The sequence below is a fragment of the Blennius ocellaris genome (assembly GCF_963422515.1).
Source record: "Blennius ocellaris genome assembly, chromosome: 20".
Classification (NCBI taxonomy): domain Eukaryota; kingdom Metazoa; phylum Chordata; class Actinopteri; order Blenniiformes; family Blenniidae; genus Blennius; species Blennius ocellaris.
The window spans coordinates 11,994,916-12,013,216 of record NC_137669.1 but is presented as its reverse complement, the minus strand read 5'-3'; the positions used below and the strand labels follow the sequence as shown (position 1 = coordinate 12,013,216).

At 42.2% G+C, this 18,301-nt stretch overlaps 1 protein-coding gene across 1 annotated transcript in view; it reads left to right on the top strand.

Annotated features, from left to right (window-relative positions):
• Positions 1 to 792: 792 nt before the first annotated feature.
• Positions 793 to 18,301, top strand: part of slc45a4a (solute carrier family 45 member 4a) — a 28,382-nt gene continuing 10,873 nt past the window's right edge. The window contains exon 1 of the mRNA XM_080516532.1: positions 793 to 2,036. Within this exon, the coding sequence (XP_080372658.1) occupies positions 1,715 to 2,036 (322 nt within the window). The 5' untranslated portion in view covers positions 793 to 1,714. The remainder of the gene's footprint in view (positions 2,037 to 18,301) is intronic.

The following is an 18,301-nucleotide window of genomic DNA, read 5'->3' as shown; positions in this document are numbered from 1 at the left end:
AGTACGTAATGCATGAAATACCAGACAGGCAGAACTTCTAATTACCTTCAAGTCCATCTACAATTTTGTGTAGAAAGAAAACACTGCCATATCCAACATAATGCACAGAACATTAGTATTTGCCCCTCAGCAGGGGGGCTTCTGTTATACATCCAATGGAGCAATAATTCTACATTTTAATTCTTAGAGGTGAAAAGTAAGTACCGGAATTTCCGGACTATAAGCCGCTCCTTTTTTTCACACGCTTTGAAGCCTGCGGCTTATACAATGACGCGGTTAATTTCTGGATTTGTGTTGTTTTGAATTCTTCTATGTTTGAATTTTAAGATTGATCAACTTGGATGTAATTGACATGGACAATTTGGCATCCACATTTTTTCCACCCATACCTCCTGGACTGTTTATGATGCGCACAGAAACCTCAGACAAGCACAGACGGTGTCTCTCACAATTTCGACATGTGCAAAATGACCACACAGCAAAATTGTAATACAGCCTAATATTGAAATTGAGGACACTCACTTCTTCTTACCTCCCCTTTCATGTCAGCTGACCAAATTGCAGGACTCGTCATTCCGACACGCAGCCAATTTATCTTGACACACGTGACGTAATGTTTTCAAGGTCGACTAATGTGTGATTTTCTTTTTTCTTCTCTCAATTGTCCCACGTCGCCCTCCTTCTCCAGATTGATCAGCCAATCGATGGGGATTTTCAGAGGAGCTCCGCCAACCGTCGCCGCCTGCCCTCCACCTCCTCCCTCCTCCCCCCGCGGCCTCCTGCTCGCCCCCACCCAATCCGTCATCCAGCTCTCCATCCAGCCCTCCATACACAAAATGACTCTGAAACTCACTGAATGGTCTTCTATATGGATTTTTACCGCTTCTGATAGACAGTAAAGAGGGGGAAACCTCAATGACAAAAAAGCCATAAACACACACACACACCCACCCACACACACACACACACATACATCCATACATCCTACACACACACACACACGCACACAAACACCGTTACACTAACGTACCAAATAAAGCTGACAGAGCTTTCCAGGCATCATCTCACACACCTGACAAACACAAAGAAGAAAATGCACAAAGTCACTCTTGGAATGTACCGCTCTCTCTTCCTGTGAAATTCAACCGCTTCCTTTACTTTTGGAGATTTTCTACGAAGCCCTTGCAAAGCTGATTTTCTTTCTTTTATTTTTTTCAACCGCGAGTGGAAAACAAAGGATAAAGGGGTGTTGGGTTTGAAGGTGCCGTGTTTTTTTTTTTTTGGCCGGGACAGCTGAATTTGATCTTCTTCTTTTTCGAATATCTGGAAAGTCAGATCTGTCCTCGATCTGTAGATAAGAGAATAGTTTTTATTCATTTAGTAAGCATCTTTTTAATTTTCAAAGGACGCAGGTTGAGTTCATTACCTCTCCAGCTGGGACATTATCTGTTACAGTCTTTTTTTTTTTTCCCCCAGTTTTATCCTTTTGAGGAACACTCTAGAAATAGATGATATAACCAACAAGTTACAGCCACTGGTTGCATTTTGTACCTTGTAAAGAGTGTAAGTTACTTCTAGGAAGTCACTACTAGTTTTGAAGAAACTGCGAGTATCTTGACACAAAGCAGGTCAGCGGAGTACCGTTTTCTCTACGTTCGTAATCGTTGCCGGATTTGTCTGCTCCGAGGAGCCTGATTGTTTTCCCGTTGCGTGCATGCCCTCCACAATGCCTCCCCAGAACACAGAGGCTGACGCGATGCAGGTCGGATCTCTGGTGGGTGGGGTTAATGCCAAGAACTCCACCGCATCCAGCTCGGCTGATGAGAAAGGCGGAGCGGGAGGCGAGGCGGATGGATCGGGCGGCAAAGGGGCAGGAGTGCAAGGGGGTTGCGCTGGAGGAGAAGAGTCTGCAAGCGAAGGATCGATCGAAGGCATACCCTTAAAGAGATGGGTGATGCACGGCGCCGTGATGTTTGGCCGAGAGTTCTGCTACGCCATGGAGACGGCGCTGGTGACGCCCGTGCTGCTGCAGATAGGTGAGTAGAGTTTGTGCATTAAAGCTTGTACACCTGCACCTGCAAAGACACTGAGGAAGAGGCTCTTACTGTCACCTGGGGGCCTTTTAGTCCACAAAAGGCCTCTGATTGGTTGTCGGTTGCACAAAACTGCAGCTTTGAACATCGTGAAGCAAGTTGTCACAGTATTTTTTTTCCCCAGTTTAATGCAGTCTTTGTGCACTGGGCTTGAAAAGCGTTCTTGAAAATTGTAATGGCCGACAGGCGGCTGTGTCCCTGAAAGCTTGCTGCGAGGACACCACCTCAACCAATGATTGCATTTGATGGTATAATTTGTATTTCAATGAAACCGTAATCTTCATATTCGACACTTGCTACAGTTTCCCTCACAGCAGAATTCAAAAAAAAAAAAGTGTTTTTGTACTTTGCTTGGATTAACATGGATCGTTTGTCCAGAAACTATTTTTTTTGAATATTTGATGTGCAAAAAAGCTGTGAACAGTAAGTACAAGAAATATTCGAGGTTGATGTTTTAAAAAAGGAAATGTGTTTTGGAAAAGAGAGTGTTAATCTATTTGGCTGCTGCTCTACGAGACAACAAATTGTTTCGCCAGACAACTCCTCCTCCTTCTTCTTCTTCACCTTGTGCAAATGGCCTTTTATTCGACCTGCTGTGTCTAAGACACTGAACACACACACACACACACACACACACACACACACACACACACTGGGCATCCTTCACAGCCAGCGTCATCGCTGACGGCTTTTGAGCGTGTGCCAACTGTGATCCTGCTTTCATTGGTCTGGAGTCTCGGAGGGTGAGAAGAGTGAGAAGCAGGCACAGGAAGAAGGACATAGTATGCCGAGGCTATAAAAGGCGGGCAACAACCACAGCCTTATTTATAATTCAGTCATTTTCCCTGCAATCCTCATTCGGTCTCGTTTCCCCCCCCCCCCCCCTCCAAATCTTTACTTCCCCCTCAGTGACGCAGTGTTGAGCTCCTCGCTTACATAACATGAATAGGAGGTCACTCTGTGGGCAACATGACTCCTGGCAGGCTCACCAAGGATGAGACGCCACAGGGTACCATTCGCTTCCAATTTTTTTTGTTGTGTTTGAAGGACGGACATGTGCAGGGCATTTAAAGAAGTCGAGCTTCACGCTGCAGACGGTGAGGCTGTGACGGCGGTATCTAAGACGTTAACATGGCTAAAAAAAATACTGGCGGGGATCATGAAAACATAATGTACCTTTTTATTTTCCTTACAGTTGCAACTCTATTTAAGACTCGTCTCATACGGGAGCATCGGACACCTAAGTTACCGCACATCTTTTTGCTAATTTTAGCCAGGATTTTGCTGCTCTTGCCTATTTTCTTTTCTGGGCTGCGTCTGAGCCCTTCTTAGTGTTTTTCAAAACCGCTTGGGGGCACGAGAGCTGCAGATTATCCCACCAGAAGAAAGAAAACGAATGCAGACGGTGAAGCTGAGGTTGATCCCCGAACAGCGAGTTAATCCAGTCGTGTCGTGTTTTTTTTTTTCCCGGTCGGGCTAATTGACTGCCTCCCACATTGACCTTTTTACTCATCGCAATTAGAGAAGCTTTCTTACGACCTAAATGAATTTGAAAGCGGAGTGCAAACAAGCAGCTCACCGAAGGCACTTTCTCTGCAAATCATTTCAAAGTTGTGAAGAGAAGTGCTTTGCCACGGTGTGTCGTGTTCGATTTTGCCTAAAATTGCAACTCCGCACAGTGGATTTGCACAGGCTGCAGGTCAATCTGCACCGTGCTTGTTTCAGGATGCAGTGAACCGCAAACACAGTATTCTCATGTGAAGGCATCGCAAACAATTGCTTATTTGCACATCCTGAAGGTAGTTCAGCAGTTTTTGGCAGGTAGCAAACATGTGACTTGTTAAAGGTTTATCACTCTCTGCTGAGGCTGGAGACGTGGTTTGTTCAATCTGGGAGTACGATTTAGACCCTACAAACCCAAAAAAGCGAGCAAACTAAAAAAAAAAAAAAAAAAAAAACATTTCCCATAGAAAGAATCCAGGGCTTGTTGATAATTACTAATATAAAGGGGTCAGTGCAGGCTTATGGTAAGCTTATGATCTGTCCCAGTGACACTTTGGAGAGATTTTCCTGACTGTACTGTCTAGTCTCGTCTGTTATATCACGTCAGGTTGAGGACAGTTTGGCTTGATCCAAAATGGAAATGCACTTTGTGTCCATTTTTTTTTTTTTTTTTTTTTTTTAATGGCAAATTTTGCCCTGCAAATGTATTAATAGAGCTTGATGTGGTGTGTCACGTCAGCTTTGTTATGAATTCATACCAGTGGGAAACTGCAAAAAAAAATCTCTTCTGGAACTGAATCATTTTTCTAATGAAACACTATTGTATAGTGTTGACAGGACCATTGTGACAGAGTTAAAAAACTGCTGACAGAACTAACAAGGTGGATGCCATGTGGAAGCTCACTTGGAAAATACATTGTGGCTCCTGTATTGAGTGACTGCGTGAACAAGGAGACGCACATTAAGCCTAAAACAACCTGAAAGTTTGGTTTAGTCATAAGTTATAAAAGTGAAACATCTTGAAAGTAAAGAAGCAGCTGCTGCGCCACACTTGTTCAGATGCAGTCTCACATGCTCCAATCGATTTTTTGGGGGATTTTTTTTGGAGCAACATGCTGAGACAAACCTCACTCCCAACTATAGGCAGATTTCCAAGTATTAGGAAAATCATTATCGACCCTCTGCATGTAGCAAATGCTCCATGCATGCTGGAGTTTGATTGTCGCTATTAGAATTAGCTGGATAGTTAGTAAGCTGGCCGACCGGCTCTCCCTGAGTGGGACCATTGTGTTTGAGTAACCCCACAACGCCGGGGTCAGGGAACGAGAAAGGGGGAGTGTTTCTGTGTGAGTGTGCAGCGGACGGAGTTTGGTCAAGGAGTCCGTATTTACACAACGCTGAGTTAGAATAAGAACCTTCTACCTTACAAGGTCTTGTGTTGAGGGTTGCTGGGGCTTTTTTTTTTAATTTCCGTTCTCTTACAAGGAGACCAACGTTTTCCCTAAAGGCATAAGGACATGAAGGCAAGTTTAGTTATAAGTTAGAGGTAAAAAAATGATGAGACCAAAGTGGGCTGAGCCTGTTGTGGTACAAAGAGGTGTTACAACAGTTACAAGTTAAGGGGCTCTAAATAGTTTGTTTCTCAACGCATCACCTCCTCGATTAAAGTACATGAGATTAGGAGAGTCAAAGTCATTCACTGCTGTTTAATCACAAATCAGTAGCAGCGATAAAGTGATCCCAGGAAAACCCTTGCATAATGTTTTCCATGATTTTAGTTTGGTTTTTTTTTTTAAAGTACAAGTATTCTGAATTCCCCCACACGTTTACAGAACGTATCATGTACAACCTGAAGATTCTGTATGAAATCAGTACAGTTTTCAGGCTGGACATTTGTACATCTATTCTGGATGTTCAGAGTGGAGGCAGGGTACAACCTTGACGGGTCACCAGTCTGTCGCAGGGCAAACACACACAGACTCACACCTATGGGAAAGCCAGAGTCAACAGCTGGCCTCAAACACATGTTTTTGTTCTGATGAAGAAAACCCACCCACACACACACACTCGCATGGGGGGGGGGGAATGTAAACACCAACCTTGAACCAAAGGCCACTAGCTGTGTCAATGAGGATGCTGTAAAGTTGCGATATAGAGAAGTTGCCAGATAATTGGAAGAGCTGTTGGCTTTGTTTTTAGAAGTTATTGATATGTTGGTGGATGCCAGCAACGACAAAAATGGAAAGGCTTCTGGTGATTAATATGTTGTGAATGAACTGAATTACATGTTTAACTGACCAAACTTTTTATTTGGTGGATGCAGCAGAAATGGACAAAAACCACTTGAAGACATTGATTTCAGTTCAATCTTTAAAAAAAAAGAAAAAAAAGAATGGCTTCTGTAAATTAGACATGAGCAACCAGGAATGAAGCAATATTGCTTCTGTACATCAGCAATATTTGATTCTGTTAGTCCTTCAGATATATTTTCCTCTTGTCCTTTGTGAAAGTCACCCTCAGTCGGATCACCACCTAACGACTTAATGCAGCTAAAATTGGGATTGGAGGGAAGGAGTCACCGAGGCAAAGCTAGGATAAGATGAAAGAGGAGAGCGGGGGCAACCATTGGGAAGGAAGGAATTGGGGAGTGAAGAGGCAGAGGAGGCACGGTGCAGGAGGCGCGACTGTAGACACAGTGTCCTGTCGTCCTCTTTGGTCACAAGCGTGGCATATTACATAACAAGCTTTCTCAGAACTGAACTCAAAGTGACTCGGAGGAAGCCGTTAAAGCATCATGGTGCCAACTGCAGACAAATCAGACAGGAAGTGAGCTGTCAACAGGCGGGCAAAACAATCCCTGGTTTTAACAGACACACTCATGTCTGGTCGCTGTGAATTCATTAGCACCATAACAAAGGGTTTATCTATAAAGCGGCTACAATGCAATCAGACGAGAGATGAATGAACACCTGAGACACTGGACAGTAACTGGAATTAAACTAGAGATCACATGTAAATCGAATGTCAACACCAGGATTAGAATTTGGTAATATGCAGGACTTGAGACGGATATTATTCTGCAGTGACGTTAATTTTGGAGAGCAAAGAATGATCTCAGTGTTAACTTGCTAACATAGCAAAATTCGGCATCTTACTGGCTTATATACTTCAAACTACTACAATCAGGCTTGGGAGAACATTTTAGAAATATCCTTTATTCTGTTTGCCATAATCACTAAACACAACATCATCTACATTTCTATATATATATATATATATATATATATTTTTTCCACTTGCAAAAGTGCTGAAAACATCCTTTTGTCACATGTTGAGGGTTTTATATGAGAAGGATTTCTATATCTTCACGATATCTGACTTCTTTCGTGTTTAAAGTTTATTTTTATCACAGCACGTGTTTTATCGGGGTTGTACACAGTAGCAAAGTTGACCCGCAGGGCTTCTCTTAACTGTCAGACCTATTAATCTGTAATCTCTGTGTTTGCCTGATTGACTGACTCGCTTTGGATGCAGCTCCGCACTGCCCAAAACAGTCCGGGCCTGGCAGCTCCATGACATTGTTATCCTTGCTTTGAGGCCTCTGTGGCTTTACTTAAGGAGATTATTTCAATCCAACAAGAAATGTCCTTCTATTCTCTCAGGTTGTCAGGCTGAGCAGTACAGCTCACTGTCGTCAATGTCTTCACATTTGCTTTATGTAATCCCCATGATGTCTGAAACACTAAATACTTTGAGATAAAATACTTTTTTTTGAGAGAGAGAGAGAGAGAGAGACAGAAAAAAAAAATCAAAACGCATGCTGTCAGTCCCACCTGCAGATCCTCAGGTCGCCTTGTGTTACACATCTTCAGGTCTGTTGTTGCAAATTGAATCGTCTCATACTTAAAAAAAAAAAAAAAACAATTTGCTTGATCTTGTGTTTCTACTAGCATGCCAGGTAGCCTAATCCACGGAGTGATCCCATCATGTCAGCCGGTCTAATCTAGCAGATGACCTTGCAGACGGTGTAATACAGGGTTATATAAATGACTGGCTTGATGTCAAAGAGACTAATCACCATAATCTGACCAATTCGTTCATGGGACAGAGTCAGTGCAGGACCAGTTAGTGGGTCAATTCAAAAATGACTTGAATGATGGAAATGTGTAGGGGGGGAGAAAAAAAAACTATTTCGATAGATGTAAGGTGAGCTATTACAGCCTCAGGTAGTGTAAATTGTATTCATGGCACCTTGTGAGACACGTCTGCTCGTCTCCCCAGACGGACAAAGGGAAGCACACCCATCCAGTCTCATCGGTTATTTTGAGCTTTGCTATTTATAGCTCTAATTTCGTTTGTTGATTTTACTTTAGTTTTTTTTTTTTTTAGTTATTACTGTGTACTCTGCAAGCAGACGAACACAAAAGGCTTTCAAAAAAGACCTGTTGGCTCATGTCAACAGTGTTGCAGAGCTGGGTTATTGGTGCAACGCAGGTGCAGTGAAAGACGAGACCAACAGGAAATTGACGGCCGTGGTTACCACGGTGTGGTCTGCGGCCCACGAGGGGGTCGTTAAAAAGCTTCTGCCCGCGATCTGACCTGTTGCCCAGGTTGCGCCGATGGGTTTTCGTTTGTGTTTTGGATGTTGAGTTAAATGCCGAGTCAGTAGATACTTTAGTCTTCAAGACAAAGCTTCATTATGTGCGCTGACACGGGCGTGCGGGCGATATGCTAGGTATGTGTGCGCTATTAATGCAAGATATGTAAGGAATGCGGAACTGAATTTGTTTGTCAGCACATTGTTCCCACCCCGCCCCTCCAGGGAGGTGAGCTCATCGAAAACAAGCCGCCACCGAGCTCTCAGGTGATGACGAGGGACAATGAAAACATGAAAGGAAGCACATTCTTTAAGCTGCAGGACAAAAACCTAAAATCATTACTTTATCAACCCAATATGTTCATTTGAAATATCAATTGTCCCTCAATGAGCAGCTGAATTCAGACTAAACCGTGTTTTAGTGTGTAGTAAATAAACGATCAATGATCAAATGTCAGACATTAGCAACATGGATCAAATGAGACTTTCCACCTTGTGGCTTTAATTGTGGCTGCAAAACCAAAAAATATAAAGTAATTGAATAGAACAGGAAATAAATATCAGTGGGGGCTGTAGGGGACATACATTAGCGTGGATGTGGCTTGAAGCCAAGTACTGTTTCAGGATGGCAGGAAAGAATATATTGGGAGATCTTTGATATTCATCACTGAATATTGGTTGTTACTTGAAAATGTGCTTTATAACATCAATATTGACTAACTTCCATTATTCACACTCTATTTAAATGCTTGCATAACAAGTTCATCATCAATAAGGCATAAATGTCTGCTCCTTTTAAACAAAGGGAACTAAATGGTAAAATGGTAAATGGATTTCACTTGTATAGCGCTTTATAGCTAAATGGATTTTATACAAGTAATCAATGTTGATATTCTTCTCTATTACAAACAGTTGGGTGGAGTCATCTGGTGTTATTAGTCAGATGTGCAGGTGTGTGCTGATCGTTTGTTTCATTAGGTGCAGGTTAAACCTGACTTGTTTAATTAGGTTCACATGGCCTCCAGAAGGCCAATTATTTAAATAAATCGTCTGGAAACACACCAGTAGCTTGAACCCGATCATCACAACCTCACACTGGTTGCTTTTTTGTTATACACATGTCATCACACAACAAACATGAGTGCGATTAAATTTCCATTGAAGCAAGAAATATGTGTGCACACGGGGCATTGTTTTTCTGCTCTACGTCTGTTTATCTTTTGGATATACGCACAGGCCAACATGGCCTGTGCTGCACTGGACTCACTCAAAATGACTAGAAAAATCTATAAAACCTAATAGTGACACACACACACACTTCAGTGAGCACTACAGCAGTGGCTGGCCTCGGGGTGATTTCGTGTGTTTGTGCCGAGGGAGGGGTGTTTAAAAAGGAGAGTAGAAAAACATCTGCTGTCTTTCTCTCGCTGACGCCCGTTGACTGTGACGGTGTATTAATGACAAGAATGAATAATTAATACTGACAGATTAATCTTGCACCTTTTTTTTTTTTTTTTTTGTGGGGGTTGACACAAAGAGGGTGGAAGTGTTTTTCAGTTCAGAAACAATTTAACCAGATTAACCAGAAACCGCAGTCATTATTTTGTCGACCTTGGATCACATTTCTCTATCTGTATGTGAACAAAGTTGATTAGTGTCTGTCAGTGGTGGTGAGTTTCAGCAAAAGCAATATGATTAATATCGCTGTGCAGAAGTTCTGATTCCTTACATTTCGTTGTATTGTGATACGATAACTAAAGTTGGAAGAGTCAATAGCATTTCCATTCAATCTTGTATTTTCGCTTCATTCATTTACAAGTAAACTTTACATTTGCTATCAAACTAATCAGCTGTGAAGAGAGACCGTAACAGAGGGACAGGGGCATCTGGGGTGGAAAGGCTTAACCCTGCGTCCTCATTGTGAATTACTAGACAATATTGACATAACTCTTCTGAGAGGATCCGTGTGAACGGGTCAATACATCGGCAAAAACCAGTTCATGGTATTGTTTCAAAACATTTTAATAGAAGAACTGAACGAATGTTGGTGTTGAGTTTCGTCTCATTATTGTTCATTACCAACCAAACTTGTACAAGACTTTGTGGATCTGCTGCAACGTAGCTGGCCTACTGTACTTGTTGGTTACATAATATTACAGTCTGATCAGCGCTGATTGGTTTTATTGATCCCCCTCTGCGGTAGTGAAAGGGCAGCCAGTGATTCTGCTTTGTGTTTTCCGGTGTGCGATAGGTCAGCCCCGCCAGGGAGCGACCCCGCCCCGCTGTCGGTCGCACATGCTCATCTGTCATTGTCGCTGACGAGCGCCAAATAAACGCGTTTGCATGATTCTATATGTTATTTAAATGCGACGCCTGAAACCTCCTCCTTGGTGTCTAATATCGTTGCCTCTCTCTCTCTCTCTCTTTCTCTTCCACACAGTAGGAGGCAGCTAGTTTACTGCAGTGCAGTTACATAACTCTGCTGACTCGAAGCAGCGTGTGTGTGTGTGTGTGTGTGTGTGTGTGTGTGTGTGTGTGTGTGTGTGTGTGTGTGTGTGTGTGTGTGTGTGTGTGTGCTTTTTCCGAGTAGAGATCGGTTGGTGGGTGGGGGGGGGATTTCACCCCTATGTACAGCCACACTTACACACAGAGGATAATATCCCCTCTTTTTTTTTTTTCTTGGTTAACTGGGCTCCTAAAGCGCTCTCAGAGCAGTTCTCGCTCGATATTAATCAGATTTGTTTGCGCGTGTGTACAAAGTGAAACCCTTCATCCTGTGAAGAATGATATTAACAATCTATAACAATGCACCGGCGCTAAAGCTGCACTCTGGTGTTAATAAGTTCACTCCTTTCTAAATGTCAATACAGCCAATGTGTTGTTTCAGGTTTTTGGTTTTAATGTTGTGTAACTTGCAGCTTGTTTACATTTCGTTCAACTCGAGTGGACATTGTAAATCGTGACTTGACTCGGGCAGTGTTGTGTTGTGCGTTTCTTTCGTTCGAGACCTCTGTGGATGTGCGAGCGCTTGTTATGTGCCTAATGTTGCCATCATCTCTTCATACTAGGAAGCTCTTTTCCTCCTCCACTTTTGATCTTTCCACCTTCCCTCTTTCCCACTCAACATTCCCCGTGAGTACCGACGCCATCAGAAGTTGCTTTCAGTTGGTAGCACAAGCTGGTGCCTTTGTTTTCTAATTATATTTGCTGTTATAATAGCCGCATGCAGGTCTCTAGGTTCCGCAGAAATCTGCAGGCTGAGCCGAAAGCTTTTAGCTCAACATTTACAGTACCTATAAAAGGTCTGTGCCCTCGGTGAACTTGATCTTGCATTCGCATTAGATCTGGTATTTTATTTAAATTAGCGTCACACAATTTAACTGACAACAAATATATATATATATATATATATATATATATATATATATATATATATATATATATATATATATATATATATATAAAAAAAACAAGATGAACAACACTAAAGAAACTTTTTGAACATCCTTAAAATCTCAAAATTGACTAATATTAATGACAAATTAATAGTGCGTAATAATTAATCTATGTTCTCCATCAATATCAACATGTCAACTCGCCCACAAGTATAAAAAAACCCAAAACTTTCTTATTTGTTATGAAGTCTTAAATCGGCGTCGCTGCAGCAGAAGTTTCACCGAGTTTAGTTAGTCTTGGGAACATCACAGCAGGACAAAAAAGGCTCATTTTGCATTTTGTTTTGGAGTTCAGTTTACTGCATAGGTGCAGATATTTGCAGAGAATATCGTGTGAATGAGAGCAGTGAGACACGCGCTGCGGCCTTCAGACTTGGCATCCAACCGCTTTTCAATAATACAGTATTGATGTCACGATTTAAATTTTTTAAACCTGCCTCCCGGAGTCCATCTGTTACGGACCGCAATTGTTCCTTCCCTCCATTCCTCCCCGAGTTCTACACCTGACGCGCCTGGTTTGTTTATTCAAAAACACCTGCTTCCTCCTTTCCTCCGTCTGTGACTCCCTCGCTCTCACCCTTATCTTCCTTCCTGCTCACTTTCTCCCGTGGCGACCTCTGCCCGACTCTCACTTTCACACCGTTTCGCCGACTCGTTTTCGGGATGCTTGTCATTTTCCCTGCAGTTTTCTCACGCCAGCGCAGGATATGAAAGAGCTGCTCTGTGTTTATGGGAGACTGAGAATGGGAGGGATGGGAACAGGAGAGAAAAAAGAGGAGAAGACAACAAGGGAAGGGGAAAAAAAAAAAGAGTGTCGTTGTTTGCACAATACTTGCTGGAAATTCACACAGAATTCTCCAGAAAAATGTATAAAACTGGCGAAGGTTGTTGTGAGAATATGTGGCAACTGCTGGATGAGAAGGTCAACCTCAAGTAAGACTAGACTGACATGACGAAGGCTCCATTCTTGCTTTTTTTTTAATTCGTAGAAGAGAATTTTGTATGAAAAATTTGGAGCTGATATTTTGCTTCTCTCTCTCTCTCTTTTTTTAGCTTTACCTTTGGTCAAATTGGAGCTCATTTCAACATGTCGTACTCATTTAGCTTGTCTCCAGTCTTACAGAACATTCATCGCTGTGCAAGACCTCTTGGTACATTCTCACCAAAGGGCGAGAAAGATAACCACTACATAATTGTCTAACCCCCATTACTCAAAACCCGACAAATGTTTTCTTTGCAGTCCAGGGAGATGGATGGATGATGGATGGATGCAGCTGTGATCAAGTGTTAATATTATCTTAAGGGATAAAGACAATTATAGCTTGGAGAAATAAATGAACTGTCGATTATGGCGATGATAAAAATGGTCAAACGAGAGTCGGGACTCTGGGTTTTTCCGTCAACGTGACCACAAAGGAAACCTTAATGGGTTCCAGATAATGTGATTGCCTACATTATGTTCTGTATGTTAGGAAGGTCGACGTGAGTAACACTTTAGAAGTAAAGCCAAACTTCATCGGAAAAGGGTGTCGCCGTTTTGCATTGGTGATGTAATTGAGTCTGCAACAGTGAGCGGTGGGTGGAGATGTGGCACACACACACTAACGGGGTGTTAATACAATGGGGAAAAGGGAGTCAACGTGTCCCCTGGGTGTGTGGCAGGAGTCGGTGCCTCACCCAAACACTTCCAGCCAAGACGAAAATTAAGAGGAGATCATACTGGGTACATTCGATACTCCAAAAAATCGTCCCAAAGAAACTGGCTGTGGTCGAAAAACAGGCGGAAATGTGATTAAGACCGACACTTAATTATGAATCCCGCTGAAAAACAACAGATAGCTGTCATTGGTAATTCACCAGGCGATGGCTATATGAGTTCTAATCATTCTCGCCGGCTGCTAATGAGCCACGCTCGCTGAAAACGTTGCTTTCAATTAGTGGAGTTGTTCACACCATCCTGCAGTCGATTTTCATGCATCAACGTAGTTTAAAAAAACTGCTTTAAAAAAAATGTTTTGACGTTTTCCCAACAATAAAATGTAATTTATCCATATAGTAACTCTGAGAATGTTATTTTGGTAGCTGCAGGAAATAAATTCAAATCAAATTGTACGAGTGAAAACAAGTGGAGGATTGTTGAGAAAATGTGCTTGGGTGGAGGGATTCATAGTATTCATATCAACTGATTTCAAAGCTCTCTTTGAAGACAAAATATTTTCGGATGGTGGGATGGGAAAGAGGAGAGGAGAGAAATACGCTTGTTTTATACAGTTTAAAAGTCAGCAGGTAGGCACAGTGGAAAACTCAGTATGAAATCAACTCTCAGGTTTGTTTATACCATATTAGTTAAGTGACCTGTCGGTTTTGCTGTAATCGTCAGGGTTTGGTAGTTTGATACAGAGTCAACGTGGGGAAACACACATAAAAGCAACAAAGACGCTTTGATGAATGGACATTTTGTACTCGAACAGTCACACATTGAGCTCCATTTTTAGTGTGTGAGGAAATGTGTATAAAGCACTTTGATGATAGATGGAGCAGATTGGGCATTTTTACTTTCCCACGTTCAATCAGCAACACTCAGCGGCTCGGAATACAAACTTTCCTCTGCTACCTCTGTCCTCCATGTTTCCTCCTCCGCCTCCTCTCACCTTCTCCTCACTCCTTCCTTCCTTCTTTATCTGAATTCCTTGATGTTAATCGTTTCTCACACTCTTTCACTCCCCGTTTCATCTCTCCCCTGTCTCTTTCTACACTCATTTCTTTCAGAAATACTTCCTGCGTCTGGACTCTCTCAGTATTGTTCGGTGTGTGTGTGTGTAAGTGTGTGTAAGTGTGTGTGCGCGTGTGAGCATACAGTACTTGCAGTGTGTGGGAACTCGACTGAGTGTTTGTGTCTTTCATTTTGGAAAGTGTGTGTGCATGCATGCATGTGTGTGGGAACAGACGCATGTATTTATTACTGTGTTTGACTTTTTTTTCGTTTGTTGTGTGTCTGTGTGTGTGGGAACTGTTTACCCGGGTTTTGTTTTCCTGTTGTGATGTTGACAAACCACCCAACAGTCCGATTCCTATCTGCAGCTTTGTTTCCCACTTTATGACTGTGCCACTGTTTGACTTTTTGACAGGTATTGTGTGTGTGTGTGTGTGTGTGTGTGTGTGTGTGTGTGTGTGTGTGTGTGTGTGTGTGTGTGTGTGTGTGTGTGTGTGTGTGTGTGTGTGTGTGTGTGTGTGTGTGTGTGTGTGTGTGTGTGTGTGTGTGTGTGTGTGTGTGTGTGTGTGTGTGTGTGTGTGTGTATTGGACATTTCACTTGCTTTTTTTTTTTCTTCCAGTCTTTTGTTTTTCAGGGTTTCCATGCATTTCTGGGTGCTTGCAAATATATAAAACAGGGACACAATGTAAATATAATAATAATTTAAAAAAAAAAGCTCCTATAAGACAAGGAGTCCCCCAGCCTGAACAAACTCCACCGCAGGAAGCGCAGTGTGAATGACACGGCCATATTAGGAGACAGGAAGTGTAGGTGATGGAATTCCCGTGGTGACAGACTTCCCAAGACCTGATCACCATGGCAGCAGGGGTCAAGCCCTGTTTATGGCCCCCTCGGAAGAAAGAGAGGGGTTGACATTTGTACAGGACGACAGGAACACAGCCTGTCGAGTCTCAAGTGAGGGCAAAGTGCCAACGCGGCTCTCCCGTGTGAGTCTGTCTGGCAGTCCACTTTTCTATCGGTCTTGGGGGAGAAAACACTCACTCTCCAAAGTGTCGGGGGTCAAGGAAGGCTTCTTGCGTCTCGACGTGCGAGTGTCGCCGACGCTACAGATGCTCCCAAAGCTGTGCCTGATGGCTATAAGTGTGCATGCTCAAGCATAAACTGAAGGGAAAAAAATGCTACCTTCAAAATGAAAAGCAGCAGTTGTAGTAAATGCATCATGTGCACTTGTTTTCATTTTATTCATAATTCTTTCCATTGACACTTTTCGAAGGCCAGTCGGCAAGAATTTGCTCAATCCAGAATTTGCATAGTACTGTTTGTTCTTCCCAATCAAAATTACAAAAAAAATTTCTCTTTCTATGTGACGGAAAGAGAAAGTTTGAGATTCAGGGTTGACGTGAAAGAGCAGTCGTTCTTTTTTCTTTTTTTTAAATTGGTTATACACTTTGCCTTTTAAGTGATAGTAAGTTATTTATTATCAAATATCTGTTTGTTCTTTTAGCACGTTCCATTACATTATGCAGCCTCTCTCACAAGCAACACAAATAAAGCATGTCATTGTACATAATAGTGACCCTGCTGTCCCCGCGACTGTATTTTCATGATTACAGGGGTGTTGTGGCATGCACACAAAAACCTGAGCACATGTGTTTAGTGTAACAACAGTCCAGACAATTCAAAACAGCAGCAGCTCTCACAGGACACACACAATGTGTGTGGCAATCATTTCGTGTTTTTAGTTTAATAGGAGTTCATCCAAGGTTTTCCCAACTAACCATGAGTACATCTCATGTTTGCGGTCGCTGGTCGGACGTAGTGTTAATTTCTATGATCGTTAGGAATTGCTATGATCAGCTTAGGGTCCACATATGATCCAATCATAAAATAGAAGACAAGTCCACATTTTTATTTTGTCTTAATAAAAACATTCTGGAACATTCTTTATTTGTTGTTTTGTTTTTGTTTTTCTTTTGACAAAACCTGTTCTGAGCAGTCTGGAATCTTGAAAACGTGCCTGAAGCTTCCTTTGTAGCAGCTTTCAGGGTGCACGTGTACATGAACATGGCTTTCATGCTAATGTTACTTCACAAGGTGCATTATGGGCATTGCTGCCATCTGCTGCTCAGTTCTGTCAATTCCCGCTTCCCCTCTTTAGACAAATTGAAAATATCAATTATTTATTGGGAAATTGCAGTCAAGGCCGTATTCGCTATTTATATTTATACAAAGTCATCCCGTGGGCAGATTGAACCCTCTTACAATCCAGGTATGGCCTCTGGGCCACATGTTTGACATCCTTGATCTAAAGTATGGACCAAATCCTAATGAAGACTGGTGGAAGGTCCAGTCCTCCCAATTCCATAGTCTGTACATTTGTGCTCTTGCGAGAAATTAAGCTGTAAATATTTGCGGACCCTTCTGACTCGTTGTCTCACACTGGCAAGAAGTCCGCAGCCCAAAATTCTTCAGCTTCAGAAAAACGTGATTCATTTAAAAAAAAAAAAAAAAAAAAAAAAAAAAACATAACAACTACCATGATTGCAGCTGGAAGTTCTTCACATGACAGCTGGGTTTTGCAAACGAATAACACTCCGCCCTTGCACAAAACTTTCCAAACAATCTCATTACCTGAAAGCAACTCCCATCAACCTCAGACTGCTGCGTCAGACGGGATTTTCTTAGATTTCACAACATTTCATCTGTGAGTTTAGTTGCTCGCCAGTCAGATTCTTAATGCAGCAGCATCTGCAGAACCTGAACAGATAGAAAGTGTTTTTAATCAATCTCTACAGGAAGTGTGGGGGGGGGTTTCACACTGTCTCTGAGTAAGTGTGTGTGATGACACTCAGATATTGACATTTTTGATCCTTTCGGAGAAATTTATTTATATTTCGAGAAGTCTAAATGTCTCCTTGATTACATTGCGTGCCACCAATTCAAATCTGCTGTCTGGCTTCCATCCCCTATTTCCATCTCGGAGGAATAAAATGACAGTGACCTATTCCTTCCATCGATCTGAAGCAATGCCACATTTCTACTGTCTCTATTGCAGATCTAATCAAATAACTGATGGCTGACTGTCAATTGAATTTGCATAAAGGGATAGTGGCAGACAGTTTTCTGAAACACCGTTGAAGAAACACCATCTGTCTCACTGCAAATTTTGGTATTTCTTTTCAGGGGTTCCCACTTTTATAGACGAAATTATGAAACGAGACATTTTCCAGTCAATCATTAGATGTAGTCCAACACATCATTACATCCAAGCAGCAGAACAAATATCTTGTTTGAGTTAAAATGGCCACATTACATTTTATAAAGGTGCGTCACTGAAATCCCCCCCCATGCAGTTTCTGCTCAGTTACAGCCGCGAAAAGCAGCAAAATACATTCCCATAGGGCAATTGTGCAGTTTCAAGGACAGCCTAATAACATTTGAGCGAGTTTAGTTTTCGAGATCTTTATATTGCAGGTGGACACATCAGGAAGAAACCAGAGTGACCTCACAAGGAGACGTCACCGGTGTCTGTCTGGACTCTGTGGAGAGACGGTGTGGCGGCCAAATGGAATTTAATTTGTTTTTCAGTGAGCTGCATCAAGCGACAGTTCCTCAGTGAGACAATGATCGAGTTCTGATTTAATTATTTTCTCTGAGCTGAGTGACTGCCTCCTCCTATACTCGCTCCTGTTCTTGTAATCAGCTCAGTGAAGTCATGATACTATATCCAAGGGCGTAGTCTAAAACGTTTTTTCTGACTCCGACATCTATATTAAATAAGTGCACAATGACTCGAGGACATCAGGTTTTATAGTGACCCTTAACTATATGAGCCTAAGACACTTGCCACTGTCTTGAAAACGTTGTGAATAATGCAGATTAGAAATCCCACCATCATCTTTTACTGTTTTCAAATCTGTGGGTTTGATTGGTGCTTCC